The sequence below is a fragment of the Rhinopithecus roxellana genome, chromosome 21, assembly GCF_007565055.1.
Source record: "Rhinopithecus roxellana isolate Shanxi Qingling chromosome 21, ASM756505v1, whole genome shotgun sequence".
Lineage (NCBI taxonomy): Eukaryota > Metazoa > Chordata > Mammalia > Primates > Cercopithecidae > Rhinopithecus > Rhinopithecus roxellana.
In genome coordinates, this window is record NC_044569.1 from 9,088,333 (window position 1) to 9,112,447 (window position 24,115).

Consider the following 24,115-nt stretch of genomic DNA (forward strand, 5'->3'; position numbering starts at 1 on the left):
TATGACCTTATCTGTTATAGCAGAAAGGCAATTGTAGATATATAACATCTAAAACTGATAAATCAAGAAATAGTAGTACAAGCATATTATTTAGGCACATAGCTAAAAATTACTAACAGAAGTAAAAATATAAGCAGTTAGATCAAAAGTGTTTTTCCCAGGGTAATAGAATGAGTAAGGAGAATTAGATCAAGGGATTCATTTTTTCACTATGTATCCTTCTAATAATTTAATAATTTATTACTCTGATGAAAAAAAGAGAACATTTGACACATACTAGTTGCTTTCTTTAAAACTGCCTAGAACTAGAAGAAAATTTTGAGCTCACCTAGCCAGTCAACTCACTTTACAGTTTAAATGTGGCAGAGTATATTTTCCACAGATGGCCACAACATTCTATCCCATCCACATGTTCAGCTTACAACATGACACTGTCACTCCTCCAACAGAGGTGGGGCCTATGTTCCCTCCACTTAAATCCAAGTGGACCCGCAGGAGAGATCATATACCAGGACCACAGAGACACACACATATACACACAGAGAGAGTGAAAGGGAGAGAGGGAGGGAGATGGGGATAGAGAAGGGAAGAAGGGGAGGAGAAGTCAGGAAAAGATGTACAACTGAAGAATCTTCCTAGCCCAGGTTTTAGACTTTATCAGTGAGCCTTCAGATTTTCAATGTCCAATACAGTGGCCACTAGTCATATGCAGCTATGCAGTTAATGAAATTAAAATTGAATTAAATTTAAAATCAAATTTTCAGTCATACCAGTCACATTTCAAGTACTTGGTAGCCACGTACGGCTAGATTCTACTGCATTGCACAGGGTAGATGTAGATCTTTTCCATCATCGCAGAAAGCTCTGTCTATAGTGCTGTTTCAGATAATTCCACTCCTACCACCTTCAAGCCGCCCTGCTAATGCTATGTGGAACACAGCTGAACTCTTGCACAGAGCCCTGCTCAGAATGCAAATTCGTGAGCAAAATAAATGTTGTTTCCACCCACTGGTTTTTGGGGTGGTTTGCCACACAGCCATAGTAAGAGGAACACATGGGAACTAAAGCTCAGAATGTGAAATAATCTGCTAGAGTTTGGGAGTCCACAAAACCAGGTGAAGAGTGGAACTAATCACATTTCATTTCAACACTCAATAAATGTTTGTGAATAAACAAACAGGAAAATTCTCAATATTTGAGCCCCAGATCTTTTCTAACCCCAAGCAGTCTGTCATCCACCAGGAAAGTTATATCCACTACTCCAGAAAAAAGTTTGATGTTTCCTGGCTCTGAAGGAACAACAGGAATCTCAGAAATGTCAGCATCCATGAATTTGTGACTGAAAATACATCCTAGCTTATTCTGTTTACTAGAATCACCATTTGAGTTAGGTGAAGCTCCATTTGCTTTACCAGTTTTTTTACACTGATATAGCACTCTTTACATTTTGAAGTATTTTGTTTAAGTCTTACAATTTTTTTTTGAGACACAGTCTTGCTCTGTCGCCCAGGTGAGAGTACAGTGGCGCGACCTCAGCTCACTGCAACCTCCGCCTCCTGGGTTCAAGTGATTCTCTTGTCTCAGCCTCCCAAGTAGCTGGGATTACAAGCATGGGCTGCCATGCCCGGCTAATTTCTGTAATTGTAATTTAAAAAAAATTTTTAATTGGCCAGGCACGGTGGCTCACACCTGTAATCCCAGCCCTTGAGGCCGAGGTGGCAGATCGCTTGAGCTCAGAAGTTTGAGACTAGCGTTGGCAACATGGCAAAACCCCATCTCTACCAAAAACAGAAAATAAATCAGCCAGGCATGGTGCCGTGTGCCCGTAGTCCCAGCCACTCCAGAGGCTGAGATGGGAGGATCGCTGGAGCCTAGGAGGTCAAGGCTGTAGTAAGCTGTAATAGAGCCAAAAAAATTTTAAAGAGTCAAACAAACAAAAAACCTTTGCAAGTATCTACCCATATTAACCAAAAGCTTTCTCTTTTAAATACTCTCTTCAAAAGCAAGGTATTTTAAATAAAGTACATTTTTTTTTTTTTTTTGAGACAAGGTCTTGCTCTATCACCAGGCTTTAGTGCAGTGGCACATTCATAGCTCACTGCAGCCTCAACCTCCTGGGCTCAAATGATCCTTCTGCCTCAGCCTCCCAAGTAGCTGAGACTACAGGTGTACATGAACATGCCCAGCTAATTTTTAAAGATCATTTGTTGTAGAGACAGGGTCTCACTGTGATTCCCAGGCTGGTCTGAAACTCCTGGGCTCAAGCAATCCTCCTGCCTCAATCTCTCAAAGTGCTGGGATTACGAGGCATGAGCCACTGTGCCTGGCCAAAGTACAATTTTTGATTACTTGAACTAATGCAAGTTATAGAGTTGAAGAGTAAAGAATATAATTTGGAATTAAAGAGAATCTCCATCTAAACATGAATATAGCAAATGTTATGAGACTTTATTTTGAATAATGAATAATGAAGCTACATTGAAACAACCTGGGAGATACCACAGACTCCTCATCTGACCATAGCACAAAACTGGGCTTCATGTGCAGACACAAAATTTCCAGCCAACACAAGCCTAAGTAGGCGTGCCTTATTAAGATTTCCACATACAAAATTAAGTGATTAAAGAATTAGTGTTGGCCAGGCGTGGTGGCTCAAGCCTGTAATCCTAGCACTTTGGGAGGCCGAGACGGGCGGATCACAAGGTCAGGAGATCGAGACCATCCTGGCTAACACGGTGAAACCCCGACTCTACTAAAAACTACAAAAAAACTAGCCGGGCGAGGTGGCGGCGCCTGTAGTCCCAGCTACCTGGGAGGCTGAGGCAGGAGAATGGCATGAACCCGGGAGGCGGAGCTTGCAGTGAGCTGAGATCCGGCCACAGCACTCCAGCCTGGGTGACAGAGCGAGACTCCGTCTCAAAAAAAAAAAAAAAAAAAAGAATTAGTGTTAATTTTTAAACTGTACAATTGCTCTAATAGCTATGTTGGTAAAGAGTTCTCTTTTAGAGATACATATTAGAATTATCAACAAAACAGTATCAAGGGATTTGCTTGAAATTAAAACAGAGCTGGGAGTGGATAGTGAAGGAGGGTATAGATGAAACAAGAGTAGCTGGGAGGTAGTGACTGCAGGAACTACTCATGGATGGATCATTATATTCCTCTCCTTTTATACCTGAAAATGTCCACAGCAAAAAAGTTAAAAACTGACCAACAAACAGACTTCCCTAGTTCAATGTTTTGGTTTGAAATGCAAAGTTAGGGTTATCAGAGTATGAAATGGGGGCAAGTAAAATTCCAACTACTAGCGAGAAGGACCAAAATGTCAGAAATAAGCACAAAATGTTTCTGATGTATAAAAACAACTGTCACTCTAGCACATACACACAGTTAGCCTCGAGTGAGGGTTACAGTCATGTTAGCTGACTCATACTTTACAGAGAATGCTAATGTGTGTGGTTACTGAATTTCTGAGTGCACAGCCAGCAACTAGAAGGGAAGCTAATCAGGAGTTCAATACCAGCCTGGTAACTGAGCCGCATCACTTACTCTTATTTTTCTCCCCAGAAAAATGAGAGTGGTGGCTACATTAAGAGGCCTGCCTTGATGATTGGAAAGGATATAACTGCGAAGTATCTTGGAAACAGATTGTCCAATCCCAGCCAAAAACTTGCCTGCAACATTGTGGGATACCCTGAGCCGGAGCCACCTGGCTAAACTGCTCCCAGATTCCAGGCCCTCAGAAACTGCATGAAATAATACATGTTTATTGCACTAAGTTGCTATGTTTTGGGTAATTTGTTACATAGCAATAGAAAACTAATACATCATACTCACGGTAACAATTTATCTATTATTTGATCAGCTAATTTTTTTTCTAAATACAGTCATCGAACCTCTTTGCTGTGTTAATTAGATTACACAAGGGAACCCCTTAAATCATCTGAATAGAGTGCTCATCACCTTGTAATGACATGTTTATACAACAGGATATTATACTCAGTATTGAACTTCTTGAATCTAACCTTGCTACATATATGATTGCTGTGAGGGTAAAAATCCAGACCTGTGGGTCATGATTCAGTACCTGAGGCCCTGACCCAACACTCATACCCTATATCTGTATATAAACATAATGTTTCTGCTCTACAATATAGTTCAATATTAATAAAAGTACTCTTAGTCCTACCTGAATAAGGCATTTGCTCACATCACTAGCACAGAGTGCTTTGTTACAGCTCAGTGATGCTGGAAGCCATGTCAGGAATATCAGGATGGCTAGAGTAAGCACAGCAACATAGTGTAACTTCATGTTTCTTCAAGGAAGATGATCAGTAACTCCCAGGAAGCTAAACAAACAAACAAACAAACACAACTTTAATTCAAAGGCAAGTGCTAGGGTAAAAACAAATATAAAAATGAAAAGCAAAACATAAACTAAGACTCACTGTTTGTGTCAATAGACTTTTTCTTTCTTTTTTAGAGTCTTGCTCTGTTGCCCAGGCTGAAGTACAGTGGTATGATCACAGCTCATTGCAGCCTTCAATTCCTGGGTTCAAGTGATTCTCCCACCTCAGCCTCCCAGTTATCTGAGACTACAGACAATACCACCATGCCTGGTCTTCCAAAAACTTTTGAGTGATCATTTAAAGATCATTCTCAATTAAAGATTATATAAACATTTAAAAATAAACAGTAATTTTATATAATAATGGCTTCATAGCCATCTTCAAGGACCTAGAACACTACAGTTCCTCAGACTATCCAGAAATGGTGACTGTGAAAGTAGAGTGAGTATATCTAAACCCTCAGTAACCTGAGAATACATCAGGCAAATAGCTAGTTTCAATACTGCACTGCTACTATTCAACTTTAGTTTTAGCTCCATTATTCAACTTTAAGACCATATAAAACTATTAATATTGTATTATAATTTTAAGATATTTAATTTTCATTCTTAGAATCAAAACAAAATTTTATATGGAAATTATTCTAGGGTTTAGACAGAATAGAGCAGCTCAAAGCAAGAAGTAGAGTCCACAGAGTCACTTCTTGAATAATTGAGCAAATAACAAAAGGCAGTGTAAATTATTAATTGCATTAAGAACTCTGCGTAATTATTAGAATGTGAAGATATTCTTTTTTTGTTTTTGTTTTTTGAGACGGAGTCTCTCTCTGTTACCCATGCTGGAGTGCAGTGGCGCAATCTCCGCTCACTGCAACCTCCGCCTCCCAGGTTCATGCAGTTCTCCTGTCTCAGCCTCCTGAGTAGCTGGGATCACAGGTGCCTATCACCACGCCCAGCTAATTTTTGTATTTTTAGTAGAGACGGGGTTTCACCATGTTGGCCAGGCTGGTCTCAAACCCCTGACCTCAGGTGATCCACCCGCCTCGGCCTCCCAAAGTGCTGGGACTACAGGGGTGAGCCACAGCGCCCGGCCAAGATATTCTTTTAATTCTATCAGTACCACGCATTCTTCTGAGTTATTAAGAAGATACTACAGTTCAAAAAGAAGAAGGAAAAAAGACTAGCACAAATACAGTTTGACAGGGGCCAAACAGTATACATAGTTATTAAACTTTAAATACGGGAAGATATCATCTCTTCAGGCTAAAACACCTCCCTATCAAACATAATAAATTAAAATAAATGACTACTGACATAAGAGGGATAAATAGTGAGTTTATGGGGGCATTTATGATTACTCTAAACTTTTATTCTAAGTGTTACAAAGTACATTGAAGGAAAAACAATAAAAGAGTGAAAAGAATAAAGGGCTTTGGGCCTGGTATGAGTCAATTTTGAAAGAGAAAGCCCTGGTGATCATTACTGAAGCTCACAAAGCATTCCCTAAAGACCGTTAGGAACCTAATTTTCTAACGTATTTAACGCCGCATACCAAATAGGATGATTTCTGGAGCAACCAGTACATATATGCGGAGGCCAAATAAGGTTATTTGGAAACTAATTGTCGTGGAACTAGTTTTCATCCTACAACCACGAAAACTGGGATTTTCTCCCTCCCTCAGCTTTTACGGTTGTCTTATGAAATGTTCCACAAATTCATCTTACTCCCCAAATTTCACTGGAAAAAGTATTCAAGTAACTACGGCCATGTCCAAATCAGGTAACAGAATTAAAGGACTTATCTTTTCCTAAGGAGTTAGAAACCATCACGTACCAAATTGTTTCGCATACATCACGCCCAGTTTCTAGGTAAGGGAGATGGTACTGACAGCAACCAGGGCAGAGCAGAGCCTCTGTAGAGCGGTGCCAGGGCCCCGAAGGCGCCGGACGCCCCGCGAGGCAGAGGCCGGGGCGGCGCGGGGGACCCGGCACCCGGAACCACCCCTCACCCCGGCTCGGCCGACGCGGGCTGCGGAGCGCGGGCCGGCCCAGAGATGGTCTGGACCGAGAAGGCGCAGAGATGCTGCCGGCTCCAGGCGTCCGGCCTGTGCGCCCGCGCCCAGCACCCCCACTTTGTCCTCCGCGCAGCCGGGCCCAGGCTTCTCCCGGCCCCGGTGAAGCTCGCCGCGGCCCCGGGCCTCGAGAAGGCCCAGCTCGGCGCCCGGCCCCTTCCCGGCCAAGAGGCTGCACAATCCCCCAGCCGCTGCCGCTTACCGTGCGCCGCGGTCCCGCGAAGTCGCCCACCCCGAGATCTCCGCCGGGTCGGCCGAGCCCGGAGCGCGCTGCGGCGGCTTTGAGTGCGAGGCCAGGCCGCGCCTCCGCCGTCCCCTCCGCGCAGCGCCCGCGAGCCTCGGGCACCTTAAAGAGACAGGCCCGCCCGCCGCCCTCCTCCCGGCTCCTGGCTCCCAGCCCCAGCTCCCCTCTTCCCCTCCGCCCTCGCTGGGGTCCACAGCCGCCAGCTCCCGCCAGGAGGCGTCTCTCACTCCTCCGGCGCTCCGGTCAGCGCGCACGCCCCCGTCTCGGCCCCGCCCACTCCCCGCCCCCCGCCGCGCCCCCGGTTTCGCCCCTCCCTCGTGCCACGCCTCCACCGCGATCTCCCGCCCGCCCGCCACCGGAGGCCACGCCCCCAGGCGCACCCACCCTGACTGCCCAGCGCGATTTCCCTTCGCGCTTCTCCGCACCGGGATCCCCAGTCCCTCAGGTTCCCACAGACCCTCCTGTCAGGCCCATTCTCCGGGCCCCCTCAGTTGCAGTGTTAAGATCAACAGCGACTCAGGGTTAAAGCCTTGTGATGTGCTAGCCACTACGCTGAGGATATGCCGTGTAGTAAAATTCCTCAGGACTCCTCACAGCTGCCCTGTAAGGAAGCGGCCATGGCCGGGTTCTAGGGACGCGAGGCCGAGGGGGGCGCTGAGTAGCCTAGCGCGTGGCCGAGGAGAGCTGGCATGTGAACCCTTGTCGTTTGCCGTCGGAGGTAGGATTTATATAAAATGCGCGTTTCCTAGATCTACCTCAGACCTACTGAATAAGGATCTCCGAGGATAAAGCTTTCGGAACTTCGTTCACCAATGCGTTAAAACTTGCCGGGCTGGCGCCGAGCTCTGCATCGGGAGTCGAGAGGAGGGGGCGCCGCGGATCCGTGGGCGGAGGTCGCGCAGCTTAGGTAGAAGGTGCGCGGTTAGCACGCAGGTTAAAAACATTGAGAATGACACTCAGTTCTTTCCCACAACTCTGGGTTGCTGCTTTTTTTTTTTTTTTTTTTTTTAATTTCTTTTGAGACAAGGTCTCACCAGGCTGGAGGGCAGTGACGACATCAGGGCTCGCTGCAGCCTCCACCTCCCAGGCTCAAGCAATCCTCCCGCCTCAGCCTCCCGAGTAGCTGGGGCTACGGGCGTGCACCACCACGCCAGGCTAATATTTTATTTTTTTGTAGACATGGGGGTCTCGCTATGTTGCCCAAGCTGGTTTCAAATTTCGGGGTTCAAGCGATCCTCCCACCACGGCCTCCTAAATCGTTGGGATGACAGGTGTGAACCATAGTGCCCGGCCAGAATTTGCTTTTTAAAGAAGATTCCAGGGTGATTAAGTTAGAGCCCACTAGACTAGACCGTCCGTGGGGCACCCTCCCTTGGAAATAATGACCTAGTGTCAAACCCTTATATAAGCTAGTAAGTCGTAAATGCCTACCACCCCACTTTGTTCATTGGAAGGAAACAGAAAGAATGAAAACAGCTGATTGGCTGAGGGGTGGATTGCATTACTGATGCTAGCCCACTTTTGTACAATAAATATAGGTTTTAAAACTCATCCTTGAAAATTATCCTAGAGAAATGATTAAGGGTATACCCAAATTTAAGTATAAGATTTTTATTCTTGGCATGACATACTAGTTAAGTGAATTAGGAAACTTCCGATCAATGCCATTAAAAAATGATACTGCAGATCAGGGGTTCTCAAACTTTTTGGTCTCGCAATCCCTTTACACTCTTCAAAATTATGGAGCATGCCAAAGAGGTTTTGTGTATGTGTGCTACATCTGTTAATACTTTCAAAATTAAAACAATTTTTACATATTCATTATTTCATTTAAAAATGAACCCATTATATGGTAACAAATATTTTATGAAAAATAAGTATATATTTTAAAACAGTAGGAAGAACAGCATAGTTTTACATTTTTGCTATTGCCTTTAATATCAAACTTAATAGAAAGCCACTGTTTTTATATCTGCTTCTGTATTCAACCTTTGCAGTATCATGTATTATGTAGTCTCTACTTGTGAGAGAATGAGGGAGAATAAGTCAAATAATGCCTTAGAATTAAAATTAAAATAGTTTTGAGCTCACAACCCCCTGAAAATGTCTTGGGACCCCTCACTAGCAGCCCCAGATCACACTATGACAACTAGTGTTGCAGTTGAATATTGCAACTAGAGATATTCCTGATACATAAAAAATGTTAAAGTACCTCATAGTGTTTGAATAATTAATTTTGTTGTTGTTGTTTCTTTGTTTTTGAGACGAAGTCTTGCACTGTCACCCGGATGGGAGTGCAATGGCGTCATCTCGGCTCACTGCAACTTCCGCCTCCAGAGTTCATGAGATTCTTCTGCCTCAGCCTCCCCAGTAGCTGGGATTACAGGCGCACACCAACACGCCCGACTAATTTTTTTGTATTTTTATTAGAGACGGGGGTTTCACTATGTTGGCCAGGCTGGTCTCGAACTCCTGATCTGGTGATCTGCCCGACTCGGCCTCCCAAAGTGCTGGGATTATAGGCACAAGCCACCGCGCCTGGACTAGAGTTACTTTTAAAGTGCTGGAAAGATAGTGATGGTGTTAGTGGTTATCTTAGTGAGCTGGAGTGTTGTCTGTTGTTAATGATGTTTTTTTCTTTTTGCTTGTCTGCATTTTCTGATGTCTTTGCCTGTATTAATTTGATAATAAGAAAAGTAATACAGCTATTTTTAATTTAAATTAAAGATCCTCTTTGATAGGACTTGGAAGGTCAAATGGTAGTTGAGCCCTCAGGTGAATATCAGGTGGTTCTGGATCTCAAATGGTTGGCCATTTGGGAATCTGGGAGCCACGGGGGTCACTGCAGTGGCTATTTTATTTTACCAGAAGACTTTTTGATCATTGCAAGTGAGTCTGACAACAACGTGATAGACCTCCTTGTAGGGTTTAATGAAAAGGTCAAAGGATTCCCTCCCAACCCTCAATCAGATACAGATGTGTCAGTGGGTGGAGTCTCTCAGCCAGCCACAGCTGCTCTAACAAATTAGCTCATGTTTAGTGGCTTAAAACAACACAAATTTGACAGGGCAAGGTGGCTCACACCTGTAATCCCAGCACTTTGGGAAGCCGAGTCAGGAGGATACTTTGAGCCCAGGAGTTCAAAACTAGCCAGGGCAACATGGCACAACTCCAACTCTACTAAAAAAATTTAAAAATTAGCCAGGCATGGTGGCACACACCAGTGGTTCCAGCTACTTGGTAGGCTGAGGTGGGAGGATCACTTGATCCTGGGAGGTTGAGGCTGCAGTGAGCTGTGATCATACCATTGCACTCCAACTTGAGCATGGTAGTGAGACCTTGTCTCAAAAAACAAATAAAATAAAATAAAATAACACAAATTTATTACTTTACAGTTCTGGAGGCCAGGAATTCTAAAATCAGGGTGTCAGCAAGGCTGTGTTCCTTCTGGAAGCTCTAGGAGAGAACCCATTGTCTTGCCTTTCTAGCTTCTAGAGGCCACCTGGAGTCCTTGGTTTGTGGTCCTTCCCTCCATTTCAAGACCTGCAGCTTTAGCGTCTTCAAATCAATACCTCCCTCGTCTTTTTCTCACTTTTTGTCTCAACTCTTCAACCACAGTCACACTCCCTCTGCAATTCGGACCCTCCCATCCCCTCTTTACAATGCCCTGGGATTATGTCCAGCCCACTTGGATAATCCAGGATAATCTCCCTATCTCAAGATACTTGGCTTAAACACATTTCCAAAGGCCCTTTTGCCATATAAGACAACATACTCACAGGTTAGGATACAGAAGTCTTTAGAGGTTGGTGGGGCAGCATTATTCTGCCTACCATGGGGTTATAACAAGGACAATTGTAGTTTGTGAACTTCTGATCTAGAACTCACTTCTCAGGGCTGGTGGATTATACCCTCTCAATTCTAGGCCTTCCTTTGCCCCACCTAATCCACCCCAGAGAACAAGGAATGAAAAGAGGTTGAAGCACAGGTTAAGTGCTCCTATTGGTCTGTATTCCCCACTTCTAAGCTCCACATTGTTGGTTCTGTATGGCAGGAGGGCAGGCCCCAGCCCTAACCTGCAGGAGGTAGGGTGAGGAGTCTAGGAAGGGAAGCTTTCCAGCATGAGGCCCTGCAGCCCAGTAGAGGCCTGAAAATCACTGTCTCCCCTGGGTGATCAGCTGACTGTGGCAGCCTGGGATTTTGGTTTAGAATCCATATGCCCATTCTTATCTGTTTCCACCGGAGTGAGTCAACTGAGTTAGCTGATTTGGTTTTACAGATTTGGAATAAAGTGAGCTACACTTTCTCAGCCCCTCAGCCTGCTCTTGCGGGAGGGAAGACGTGCTGGGGGTAGAAGGCTATATGAGGAGAAGCCTCCTCCTCTCCTATGCTCTCCTCCCTCCGTGCTTTGTTAGGGGAATTACTGCAAAGGGGTCAAAAGAATGAGGAAAGAAAAAGGAATTACTTCCAAAGACCTCTACACTCTTCCTGTTTTAAACAAGAAGAAATATAGGAATTATCAAGGAGGTTTTGGTTTGTTTTGTTTTGAATTCTGAAGTCCCTGTACTTCCCTCTACAGTTAAGGAGTTGTTAATCCACCAGGCAAAGGTAAGGTGCAGGGGCTTGGGGGGCTTCAGGATTCTCAGGTAGAGCCTGGGAAAGGAAGCATGCAGGCCCCTCCATACTGCTCTTTCAGCAAAAGATATTTGCAAACAGTTATCAAGAGCTATTGAGATATTTACAAATGTTCTTGAAAACCTCTAAGGCTTTACAAAATCCAATATTTATACCTGGCTCATTGGTGCCTACCAAATTTGTTCCAAACACTACAGCTTATGTATTTAAAATATTCAGTAATTTTCATTTTAGCCCCCTCTCCCATTACAGAAGCAATATATGCTTGACTAGGGAAAATCCAAAAACTATGGAACTTCATAATGAGAACCCCATGCCATCAAATCCCCTAGCTATTACTCCTAGCAAGAGTTTCAGGTATATCCCTGCTTTCTTTTTTTAGTTACATATCTTAAGATGTGTTTGCAAAAAGAAAAGAAAAATTATCTTAAGCACACTACACTGTAATTTGTTTTTTCCACTTAATATAGGCATACCTTGGAGATATTGTGGGTTCAGTTCCAGACCACTGCAATAAAGCAAATATTGCAATAAAGTGAGTCACATGAATTTTTCTGTGTCCCGGTGCATATAAAAGTTACGTTTACACAAGAATGTATTAAGTGTACAATAGCATTATGTTAAAAATGTACATACCTTAATTAAAATGTACTTTATTGCTAAAAAAAAAAAAAATGCTAAAGATCACCTGAGCCTTCAGAGGATTGTAATTGTTTTGCTGGTGAAGGGTCTTGCTTGGATCTCGATGGCTGCTGACTGATCCAGGTGGTGGTTGCTGAAGGTTGGGGTGGCCGTGGCAATTTCTTAAAATAAAACAACAATGAAGTTTACTGTACTGAACAACTCTTCCTTATATGAAAGATTTCTCTGTAGCAAGCAATGCTATCCTACAGCATTTTACTCAAAAAGAACTTCTTGCAAAATGTTGAGAGCCAGTCCTCTCAAACCCTGCTGCTGTTTTATCACCTAAGTTTATCTGATATTCTAAATCCTTTGTTGTCATTTCAATAATGTCCCAAGCATCTTCACCAGGAGTAGATTCCATTTCAAAAAACTACTTTCTTTGCTCATCCATAAGAAGCAACCTGTTATCCATTTAAGTTTGATCATGAGATTGCGGGCTCCATTTTTTCAGGTTTCACTTATAATTCTTGTCCTTTTGCTATTTCTACCACATCTGTACTGAAGTCTTGAGCCTCTCACAGTCATCCATGAGGGTTGTACTCAACTTCTTCCAAACTCCTGTAAATGTTGATATTTTAACCTCCTCCCATGAGTCACAAACATTTTTAATGGCATCTGGAATGGTGAATCCTTTCCAGGTTTTCATTTTACTTTGTCCAGACCCATCAGAGGAATCACTATGCATGGCAGTGATAGCCTTACTAAATGTATTTCTGAAATAATGACTTGAAAGTTGAAATGACTCCTTGATCCATAGGCTTCAGAATAACTAGCACATTAGCAGGCAGGAAAACATTAATCTCCTTGTACATCTCCATCAGAACTCTTGGATGGCCAAGTGCCTTGTCAATAATCAGTAATATTTTGAAAGTACTCTTTTTTTTTTAGCAGTAGGTCTCCACAATGGGCTTAAAATATTCAGTAAACTATGCTATAAGCAAATGTGTGCTGTCATCCAGGCTTTGTTGTTGTTCCATTCTTAGAGCACAGCAGACTAGATTTAGTCTAATTCTTTTTTTATTATTATTTTAATTTTTTTAGAGATAGGTTCTCTCTCTGTCACCCAGGCTAGAGTGCAGTGGTACACAATCTTGGTTCACTGCAGCCTCTAATTCCTGGTCTCAGGCAATCCTCCCTCCTCAACCTCCTGAGTAGCTCAGACTACGGGAACGCGCCACCATGCCTGGTTAATTTTTTAATTTTTTGCAGAGATATGGTCCTGCTATATTGCTCAGACTGGTCTTGAACTCCTGGCCTCAGGTGATCCTCCTACTTTGGTCTCCCAAAGTGTTAGGATTACAGGTGTGAGCCACTATGCCTGGCCTAAATTCAGCATAATTCTTAAGGACCCTAGAATTTCTGGAATGGTAAATGAGCATTGGCTTCATCTTAAAGTCACCAGCTGCAGTCCCCTAATAAGAGAGTCAGCCTGTCCTTTGACATTCTGAAGCCAGGCATTGACTTCTATTCCTAGCTACTCCTAGATGGCATCTTTTCCCAATAGAAGACTGTTTTGTCTACATTGAAAATCTGTTGTTTAGAGTAGCAGCCTTCATCAATGACCTTAGCTATGTCTTTGGAATAACTCGCTGCAGCTTCTGCATCAGAACTCGCTGTTTTACCTTGCACTTTTATGTTATATTAGGTCCTTAAACCTAATGAAGCAACCTCTGCCAGCATCAAACTTTTCTTCTGTAGCTTCCTCACTTCTCTCAGCCTTCATATAATTAAAGAGAGTTAGGGCTTTGGTCTGGATTTGGCTTTGACTTAAGGGGATGCTGTGGCTGGTTTAATCTTCTATCCACACCACTCAAACTTTTCCATATTAGCAACAAGGTTACTTTGCTTTCCTGTTGGTGTCTTTACAGGAGTAGCACTTTTAATGTCCTTCAAGAACTTTCCTTTGCACTCACAACTGGGCTGTTTGTTGCAAGAGGCCAAGTGTTCAGCCTATCTCAGCTTACAATATTTCTCACTAAGCTTAATCATTTCTAGCTTTTGATTTAAAGTGAGATACTTGTAATTCTTCCTTTTTCTTTAACACTTGCAGGCCATTGTAGGGTTATTAACAGACCTAATTTCAATATTGTTGTGTCTCAGGAAATAGCAAGCCCCGAGGAAAGGGAGAGAGATGGGGAATGCCGGTCAGTGAAGCAATCAGACACACAATATTTTTTTTTTTTTTTTTTTGAGACGGAGTCTCGCTCTGTCGCCCAGGCTGGAGTGCAGTGGCCGGATCTCAGCTCACTGCAAGCTCCGCCTCCCGGGTTCACGCCATTCTCCTGCCTCAGCCTCCCGAGTAGCTGGGACTACAGGCGCCGCCACCTCGCCCGGCTAGTTTTTTATATTTTTTAGTAGAGACGGGGTTTCACCGTATTAGCCAGGATGGTCTCGATCTCCTGACCTTGTGATCCGCCCGTCTCGGCCTCCCAAAGTGCTGGGATTACAGGCTTGAGCCACCGCGCCCGGCCACAATATTTATTAATCAAGTTCACCATCTTATATGAGTGTGTTCATGGTACCTCAAAACAATTATAACATCAAAGATCAATGGTCAAAGGTCATCTTAACAGATAAATAATACTGAAAAATTTGAAATATTGCAGGAATTACCAAAATGTGACCTAAAGACACAAAGTGAGCACAGGCTATTGGAAAAATGGCGCTGATAGGCTTCTTGACACAGGGTTACCACATACCTTCAATCTGTAACAAACATAACATCTGCAAAGTGCAATACAGCAAAGCTCAGTAAAAGAAGGTATGCCTGTAGATATGTAAGACATCTTTCCATACCAGTCTAGGTAGTTCTACACCATTCTTTTGGATATTACACAATTCCACTCCATTGGCCAAGGTGGTCTATTTTCACACTTCACACTTTTCCACTCTTACATTTCTTCACATTCTTCTTTTTGCTTGGGACAAGATTCTTTCTTTTTTCTGGCAACACAAATTCTACTTACTCTTTAAACCCTATTCAAAGATCAAATATCATCTTCCATGAGCCAACACAGTGCCTGGCAGATAGCAAGTGCTCAATCCATGGTTACTGAATGTATCAGTTAAATGAAGGGCCCTCCCAGCTGAAGTCTCCAACAGCCTCTGAGCTGCTAAGCATGTATTTGCACTGGCCTTTCACTACTATTGTACATATGTTTTGTTTTTTCAGCTAATTTGAGATGCTTCCTCAGAGCAGGCATTGTGTCATTCACGTGTCATGTCACTGTGCTCAGGGATTGCTGAGGTACTTAGAGGATCCACAGAGACTAGGACTTGTGGTCTTCCCTGTATCAGCCAAGATGACAGCAGTAATCCAGAGGTGGAGGTAAAAGAATTCATGAAAAGAGAAGACTGCATAGGCAGAGTCAAGAGCTTAATAGGTACTTCAAGAGATTAGGAGAAACAGAAATCAGTGAAGCTGGAATAATTAGGAAGGCTTCCTCGAGACTTATGCTTGAAATGAAGGGGAGATTGAACTTGAAGGCACAGAGGGGAAGGAGACATTGGAGTGGAGGTGAAGGAGGGGTAGTGATGGTAGGATGTTTGGCTAGGAAGAGACCTGAGTTCCCTGCAGCAGGCCACCAGGACAACCGTAGTCCCTGATGGCAGAGCCACATTACTGTGCACAATAGGGATCATTCAAGTGCCCAGTAGACTTAATGCTCATTGTGTGCGCATGATAAAGTTTACATATCATAAAATTTACCATTCTAACCATTTAAAAGTATACAATTCAGTGGCAATTTAGTGGTTTAATTTAATACAGCCACAATGTTAAGCAACCACCATCACTATCAAATTCCAGGATGTGCTTATCACCCCAAAAGGAAACTCAGTACCCGTTGAACAGCACTCCGCATTCATTCCTCCTCCCCTATCCCTTGGCAACCACTAATCTGATCTCTGTCTCTAGGGACTTGCCTATTCTGGACATTTCATGTAAATGGAATCATATAATATGTGGCTTTTTGTGTCTGGCTTCTTAGCACAATATTTTCAAGATTCCTCCCTGTTGTAGCATTTATCAAAATGTCATGCCTTTTAATAGCTGAATAATATTCCAGTGTTTATATATACTACATTTTGTTTGTCCACTTATCAGTTCATGGACATTTGAGTTGTTTCTGCTTCTTGGCAATTGTGAATAGTAGTGTGCTGTGAATGCTCATTTACAAGTTTTTGTTTGAACGCCTATTTGTTGTTTTTTTTTTTAACAGATCAAAGTGTATGTATTTATCATGTTGTACATGATAAATGTTTTGAAGTATATATACATTGTGGAGTAGTTAAATATAGCTAATTAGTGAATGCATTAACTGCCTCACATAGCTATCATTTTTGTGGTGAGAATACTTAATATCCGCCATCTTTGCATTTTTCAAGAATACATTATATCATCATTAACTGTAGTCACACTGGATTTCTTGCCCTTATTCCTCCTACCTAACTGTAATTATATATCCTTTGACCAACATCTTTGACCACTAGATTCTAGTTCTCTACTATTTATTTATTTATTTATTTATTTACTTTGAGACAGTCTTGTTCTGTCACCCAGGCTGGAGTGCAATGGCATGCTCTGAGCTCACTGCAATCTCTGCCTCCTGGGTTCAAGTGATTCTCCTGCCTTAGCCTTCCGAGTAGCTGGGACTATAGGCACCCACCACCACGCCCAGCTAATTTTTGTATTTTTAGTAGAGATGGGGTTTCACCATGTTGGCCAGGCTGGTCTGGAACTCCTGACCTCAGGTAATCCGCCTGCCTCGGCCTCCCAAAGTGCTGGGATTACAGGCGTGAGCCACTGCCCCGGCCGCTCTAGTCTCTACTTTATGAAACCAACTTTTTAGATTCCACCTATGATAAGATCATGTGGGATTTGTCTTTCTGGACCTGGTGTATTTCACTTAACATAAAGTCATCCAGGTTCCTCCAAGTTGTTGCAAATGACAGGATTTAATTCTTTTTTGTGTCTGAATAGTATTCCATTGTGTATATATGTCACATTTTCTTTCTTTTCTTTTCTTTTCTTTCCTTCCTTCCTTCCTTCCTTCCTTCCTTCCTTCCTTCCTTCCTTCCTTCCTTCCTTCCTTCCTTCCTTCTTCTTTCTTTCTTTCTTTCTTTCTTTCTTTCTTTCTTTCTTTCTTTCTTTCTTTTTTAATTGAGACAGCGTCTCACTCTGTCATACAGGCTGGAGTGCAGTGACATAATCATAGCTCACGGTGGCCTTGAACTCCTAGGTTCAAGTGATTCACCTTCCTCAGCCTCCTGAGTAGCAGGGACTACAGGTGCATGCCGCCACGTGCAGCTAATTTTTGAAAATTTTTGGTAGAAACAGGGTCTCGAAGTGTTTCCCAGGCTGGTCTAAAACTCCTGGGCTCATGCAATCCTCCCACCTAGGCCTCCCAAAGTGCTGGGATTGCAGCATGAACCACTGCACCAAGCCTCCTTTTTATTTTTATTTTTATTTTTTTAGAGAGAGGTTCCCACCCAGGCTGGAGTGTAGTGGCTGTTCACAGGCTTGATCATGGCTCACTGTAACCTCAAATTCCACACTAACAGGAGTGAGGCAATATCTCATTGTGGTTTTGATTTGCATTTCTTGAACACCTGTTTTTAGTTTCTTTGCGTATATACCTACGAGTAAGATTACTGAGTCACATGGTAATTCTACATTCAGCTTTTTGAGGAACTGCCGAACTACTTTCCACAGCAGCTGCGCCATTTTCCCATTCCCACTGGCATTGTGTATGGGCTCCAATTTCTCCACATCCTTGCCAACATTTCTTATTTTTATGTTTTTTTGTATTGTAGCCATCCTTGTGGGTGGATGTTTGTATCCTGCCTTATTCCATGAAGGATTGGAGAGGCTTACAAAAACTCATACAATATAGAAAAGGCCAAGAAGAAGGGGGCATAAGGTTAAGATTCTCTTAATAAGATCTTAAAAAGATTGAGGCACAGAGTAGCATGAAAATGACTCACCTAGATGAGTGTAACATATTAGTTCTAAGTATCCTAGCAGTAAAGGCAAAGATAGAAAGCACAACCTATTATGATATGAACAGTGTTTGTGGGATAAAACTAGAAGTATTACTTAATACTGATGTTTGAGAAAAATTTACCCCACGGGTTCCCATGAAAAAATGCATTGAATGATTCAAAATAAGTATATATTTGATCAATAGGTTGAAGATCTATTATATGCCAAGCACTGTGTGTCAGGCACTGTCTATTGCTAGTGTGTAATTCTGGACAAGTAACCTAGCATCTCCATGCCTCAGTGTCCTCATCTGTAAAATGGAGAGAATAATAGTATCTACTTGTTTTGATTGTTTTGAGGATTAAATAAGATAATGTCAAGTGTCTGGCACACAGCAGGCTCTCAAGAAATATCAGCTGCTGCCACGGTAATGATGATGTTGGTCATGATGATAAAGAAGATGCTACCCGAACTTTGGAACTTACATTTCAGTGTGCATTTGGGGAGGAGGGAGACAGATAATAAACAGATAGACAACTAAGTCTATAATTACAAAATAGGATGAGCTCTTTGAAGGAAGTTAACAGCATGCCGAGAGAGAATAACAGGGAGAGCCTCACTTAGATAGAGTGATAAGGAAGGTATCTGTGTGGAGACGACATGGAAGCAAGAGCCAGGGAGAGTTCCAGGCAGAGGGAACAGCGTGGATTAAGTCTCTAAGATGAGAAAGAAGAAATGAGGTTGAAAAGATAGACAGGAGGCGCCAGATCGTGCAGGCTCTGGAAGCCCTGGGAAAGATTCTAAGTGCAACGTGAAACTGCCGAAGGTTTTAAAGCAGGAAGTGGCATGTGTACATTTATGTTCTTAAAAGATTGACCCTGGCCATGATGTGGAAACTAGATTTAAAGTAGGTGAGGGTGGAGCAAGGAGACCAGTGAGGCTGTTGAGATAAGGACGGTTTCAGCTGGAGTGGTGGCTGTGGAGATGGACAGATACGATGTATATTTTGGAGTAGAAATGAGACTAGGCAACAGACCAAAAGCAGGAGGGTGTAAAGGAGAGAAAGAGGATGGTTTGAGGATGACTCCTAGGTTTCTGGGTTGAATTGTTGGTGGTGCCATTGAGAGAATTGGGGAAGAAGGGGGAAAGAGCAGGTTTCAGAGAGGAAATCAAGAGGCTAGGTCATGGCAAGTTTGAGATGTTCATTAGGCATCCACATGGAAGTGTTGATGAGGTTGCCACATATGGGGCTTGGCACTCGGAGGAAAGATTTGGGCTGGTGACTTAAATTTAGGGATGCCTACATCCCTAAATTTTCAGTGACACTGAAAGCACTGGAAATGGGTGAGCTCCCCAAGTGAAAGAGTTATATAAAGAGAGAAGACAAGACGACTAAGCCTTGAGGAAGTCTCACATGTAAAGATTTGGAAGTGGTCAGAGAAGTAGGAGGAAAACAGCTCTTGGTCCCCTACATGGTGTGGATATGCTGTCCTTAGCACCAGGCTTAAAATAGGAAAGCATTCGTGAATAGAGAGGGGGTACAATACAGAGACATTTAGCTTTTGTATGAGGCACCAAAACAATGTGGCTCAGTTTACTCAATTCTCTGCACTTGAGTTGTCCCCTTTCTAAAGGTCAGTTTCTTAGCTCATTGCAAGTTAATTATTTTTTTTTAAAAGCCTAGGTCTACATGGGGGAAAAAAATGAAAAAGGCAATGGAATAAATATAAGCTGGTGCAAAGCAATGGAGACAACTGCTTGGATTCACCTTTTGCTTTTGTCACTAGTGTTATGTGTGGCCCTCTTTCTCCACGCATGGAGCAGACTCTAGGATCCGCAGTTACTGTATGATGAGCCCTTCTGAGTATTTTGCTTGGTAAGTGCACACATGTCATGTCCCTGATTACAGCAATGTGACATTGGACATTTTATCACCAAGAAAAGTGGGCATGATTGTCTGGCTCCTATTCAAATGCTGGCATTTGCCAGCTAACAATAGTTTCAACTGAAATTCATTTAACAGGGAAGAGAAGGAATGGCTTTGATGAGATTCCAAGTACAGTACAAACACCAGGCTGACCTGCAGGTTGGGCCCAGCAGGATCAGAAGCAGCAGGGGAGCCTTGCTGGGCTCCCCACTCTCATCTAAACAACAACATAACAGCAGGACCTTTCACACAGAGTTCCCAACCATGTGAGAACTGTAAGAGCCATGCAGTCTAATCCTACCTCCTCATGGGGCAGCGGAGGAAGGGGAAGCCTGGGAAACTGGGGTTGCCCAGGGATGTGGGGGTATTTTGTAGTCAAAACTCTAAGACAGTAGTGGGGATCAGGCCCTGAGTGTTGACATATTCATGGAGCAACAGCCATGTGTCCAGCACAGGGTAAGGCACTAAAGATACGTCAAACTTAAATAATGAGATTTAGAAAACATTAGTAAGTATATAGTTTATTTGAGCACAAACCTTGAGAACAGCCACCCAGGGAAATGGACTCCAAATGAATGGGATCAGCATTCCAAAGTGGAGAAGTTAAAATTTCACTTATGTAGGCAGAGACAAAGAAGTTTTAGCTGGATTATGATATTTTCCATATGAGACTAGTGCATACATCATAGCTATTTGATTGATTACAGATTGCTAGACTCCAAGGAAGTTTACTTTATTATTTGATGAGGAGGGATAATGGTCTGAGGGGATCTTATCTCTGGTGTCATTTGGTCTTCATATTTATTTATTTATTTATTTATTTATTTTTTGAGACGGAGTCTTGCTCTGTCACCCAGGCTGGAGTGCAGTGGCCAGATCTCAGCTCACTGCAAGCTCCTCCTCTCGGGTTCATGCCATTCTCCTGCCTCAGCCTCCCGAGTAGCTGGGACTACAGGCGCCCGCCACCTCGCCCAGCTAGTTTTTTGGATTTTTTAGTAAAGACGGAGTTTCACTGTGTTAGCCAGGATGGTCTTGATCTCCTGACCTCGTGATCCGCCCTTCTCGGCCTCCCAAAGTGCTAGGATTACAGGCTTGAGCCACCGTGCCCAGCTGGTCTTCATAATTATTTACAGGAAAAAAGGGCGGAAGTTGCAGCTGCATGCCACGTGACTCAGGCTGCATGGCCACATTCCTCTCAAGGCTCAGAATAATCTAAAGTTCCAACAGCTTTAAGTTTGAATTGTTAATTGCACAGATACAAAGAGGAGCAAGACCAAGAAGAGACAGAGAGCTGTAAACAAATAGCCATGAACAAATAACGAATGAAAGAATGTGACCAAGTTTTCCAACAAAGATGTGAACACAGTGCTATGGGAACCAAGAGGCCAGCTGGCTCTTAACTTTGTTTTTAAATCTAAATCAGAGTCAGACTGATAATTGCCATTTTTTTACTACAAATTGAGGATATAGTGTTATAATCAGTGCTTCGGGCTGAGACGGAATGATAGTTAATGCTCTCAAACCTGTAGTGGCCTTGTTTTCTTTATATCTCTAAGCCTGAGTCACTGTATAGATCAGAATAAAAATGTGATGATGGCATATCCCATACTGGGAACCTGACCATTCATGGATAATAGAACCTGGTGCCTGGCACAAAATAGGTGCTTAAGTATTTTAATTAATATCTCTACAAATAGATACATTAACACTGCTCAGACTTGGAAAATAACTTAAGCTCATAAAAAAACAAACATTGGTAATGGAGCTGATGATAAATACATTTGTAGCATTTTAACTTAAGTTAGATATAAATACTGTCTGCCCAGGCAGCATGTAGCCCTCTTTCTTTACCTTTCAAAATCATCTCAGAAAATTTCCTTGTGCATATGTCTCATATTCCAGTTACTATTGCTACATGACAAATTACCCCAAAACTCAGTGGGCTACAACAACAACAACAATCATTTTTCTTCTCTCATGTGTTTTGTGGGTCAGGAATTCCGGAAGGGCTTGGCTCGGTGGTTTTCTTCTCAGCATCTCTCATGCAGGTGCTGGTGGACAGAGGCTGGAGCTGGAAGGGGGAGGGCAGGTGTGCAGTTGCAGCAGCTGGGGATGGGCTGGGCATTGTTCTTGCTTCATGTAGTCTTGGGTCCTCTCAGGGGGTGGCTTGGATCATCTCCTTGGGCTTCCTCCCAATATGGTGGCTTCAGGGCAGTCGTTCTGCTTATATGGCAGCTCAGGACTCACGAGTGTCCCAGAAGAACCAGTTAGGAGCTTTTTTTTTTTTTTTGAGACAGAGTCTCACTCTATCGCCCAGGCTGGAGTGCAGTGGCATGATCTTGGCTCACTGCAACCTCCACTTCCTGGGTTCAAGCCATTCTCCTGCCTCAGCCACCCGAGTACCTGGGATTACAGGCATGCACCACCATGCCTGACTAATTTTTGTATTTTTAGCAGAGGTGGGGTTTCACCGTGTTGCCCAGCTGGTCTTGAACCCCTGACCTCAGGCAGTCTGCTTGCTTCGGCCTCGCAACGTGCTGGGATTACAGGTGTGAACCGCTGCGCCCAGCCTGAGCTGTGTTCCCTTTTATGACCTAACACTGGAAGTCACATAGCACCACTTCTGTTGTCCCAACGCCACCCAGATGAAAAAAGTGTCATTGTAAGAAGAGTATGTGGGATGGAATTTATTGTCATGGCCAACTCTGGAAAATACAATCTATCACATCCCACAAAATCCCAAGATTCTTATAATGGTTCCTTTCTATTTGTTTTTGTTTTCATTAACTCAGCTTAGAGATAACTTGAAACTTGCCTTTGCCGTTGTCTGCTCTGAGTCTCGTCTGCCAGATAGGGTAGCAATAATGAATCAGTGTGTCTCAAAAATGAGGCAGTAGTTCATAGTTTCAAGAGACCTGATTAGATGTTGCTTGAAAAAAGTTAGAAAAATGAGGAATTGAATACATTTCTTTTTTATAGAACTTTTCAGAGCTCTTAATTTACTAATGAACCTTTTATTATAGATCATCTGTGGAACACTTGCAGGACTGGAGTTCCAGCAACACTGGCCACTAATTATTTTTGGATGCTTTGCTGGATTCAACTATAATCTAACAATAAGTTTCTTTATGTATCAGGGTGGAAAGTTTCTGTGTCAGGTATGTGTGTTTATAATTAAAATCAAATATTGTTACATAGGCTTTGCACCTGGTGAGGTAACATTGAGACTAGAAAATCTCTACACTGGAATCCATCTAGAAGACCACTCCATAACTCATCATTAGCGGGACATGTGGTGCAAGCCTGGAGTCCCAGTTACCCAGAGGCTGAGATGGGAATATCGCTTGAGACCAGGAGTTCGAGGCTGTGGTGAGCTATGATTGTACCACTGCACTCCAGCCTGGGTGACAGTGCAAGACCTCACCTCTTAAAAAAAAAAAAAAAAACTCAAAAAACCTCATCATTGAGCACCTATAATGTGCCAGCAACTGTACTCAGTGGTGGAGATTCAAGGGCAAAAAATCAGGGATGAGACTCTTGAGCAGTCACCATCTGATCAGTTAACTGGGAAAGATGAATAAATGCACTTCCCCAAGATTCTTCTCTGATCCACAGATTCAATTACCAATTTATTTGTTCACTGCTCTTAAACTTAAATATTTTTTAGTAGGTAATAAAGATATACCAATGTAAACACTCTTAAAAAGAAAAAATACAAAAAGAAGGAAAAGGAAAATCTATTCAAAATAAAATATTCCAGATATCTGACATTGCTGCATTGCTGTATCTATCATTCATTAACATTCACAAAAAATAAAATGAGTACCTTCCGTGTGTGTGCAGGCATTGTTATAGGCACTGAAGATTTCGCACTAAACCAAAACTTCTGTTCTCGTGGCACCTACCTACTAGCAGATCCAAGCCATGGTAGTTGTTTAAGAGCCTTCAGCTCTTTTCTGCTCTGTTGTCAAAGGCTTCTAAAATTGGGTCCCTCCTCCTTAGTTCTTTCTGACCTCTGACAGGGATCCTGTGCTTGGGTCAGGCTCCAGTCCCAACCACCACTAACAATGAAATCACAAGAAGACACCTAGGCTATTATTCTTAACCTGTTTGCCAGTTTCATTTTGTTAACCCCCTCTGGATTAGGCATTATTGTCTTTGGTCTTGAGTTTTGTCTGCCTCTATGTGGAGAGTGTATTTTTGCTCACTAAATTTTTACTCA

General features: G+C 42.9%; 1 protein-coding gene across 4 annotated transcripts in view; it reads right to left on the reverse strand.

The window, feature by feature from the left end:
* The window catches only part of TWSG1 (twisted gastrulation BMP signaling modulator 1), a 117,346-nt gene extending 110,529 nt beyond the window's left edge, over window positions 1-6,817 (reverse strand). For 3 of the 4 annotated variants that reach the window (XR_004055715.1, XR_004055714.1, XM_030926124.1), the window contains exons 1-2: window positions 6,623-6,817; window positions 4,190-4,349 (exon numbers count right to left, since the gene is read on the reverse strand). Coding sequence is in view for 2 of the 4 variants with exons in the window: in XM_030926124.1 (XP_030781984.1) it covers window positions 4,190-4,312 (123 nt within the window). In the remaining 2 variants the exon portion in view is untranslated. The remainder of the gene's footprint in view (window positions 1-4,189; window positions 4,350-6,622) is intronic. The other variant, XM_010373422.2, reaches the window with a different exon arrangement.
* Between the last annotated feature and the right edge of the window lie 17,298 nt (window positions 6,818-24,115).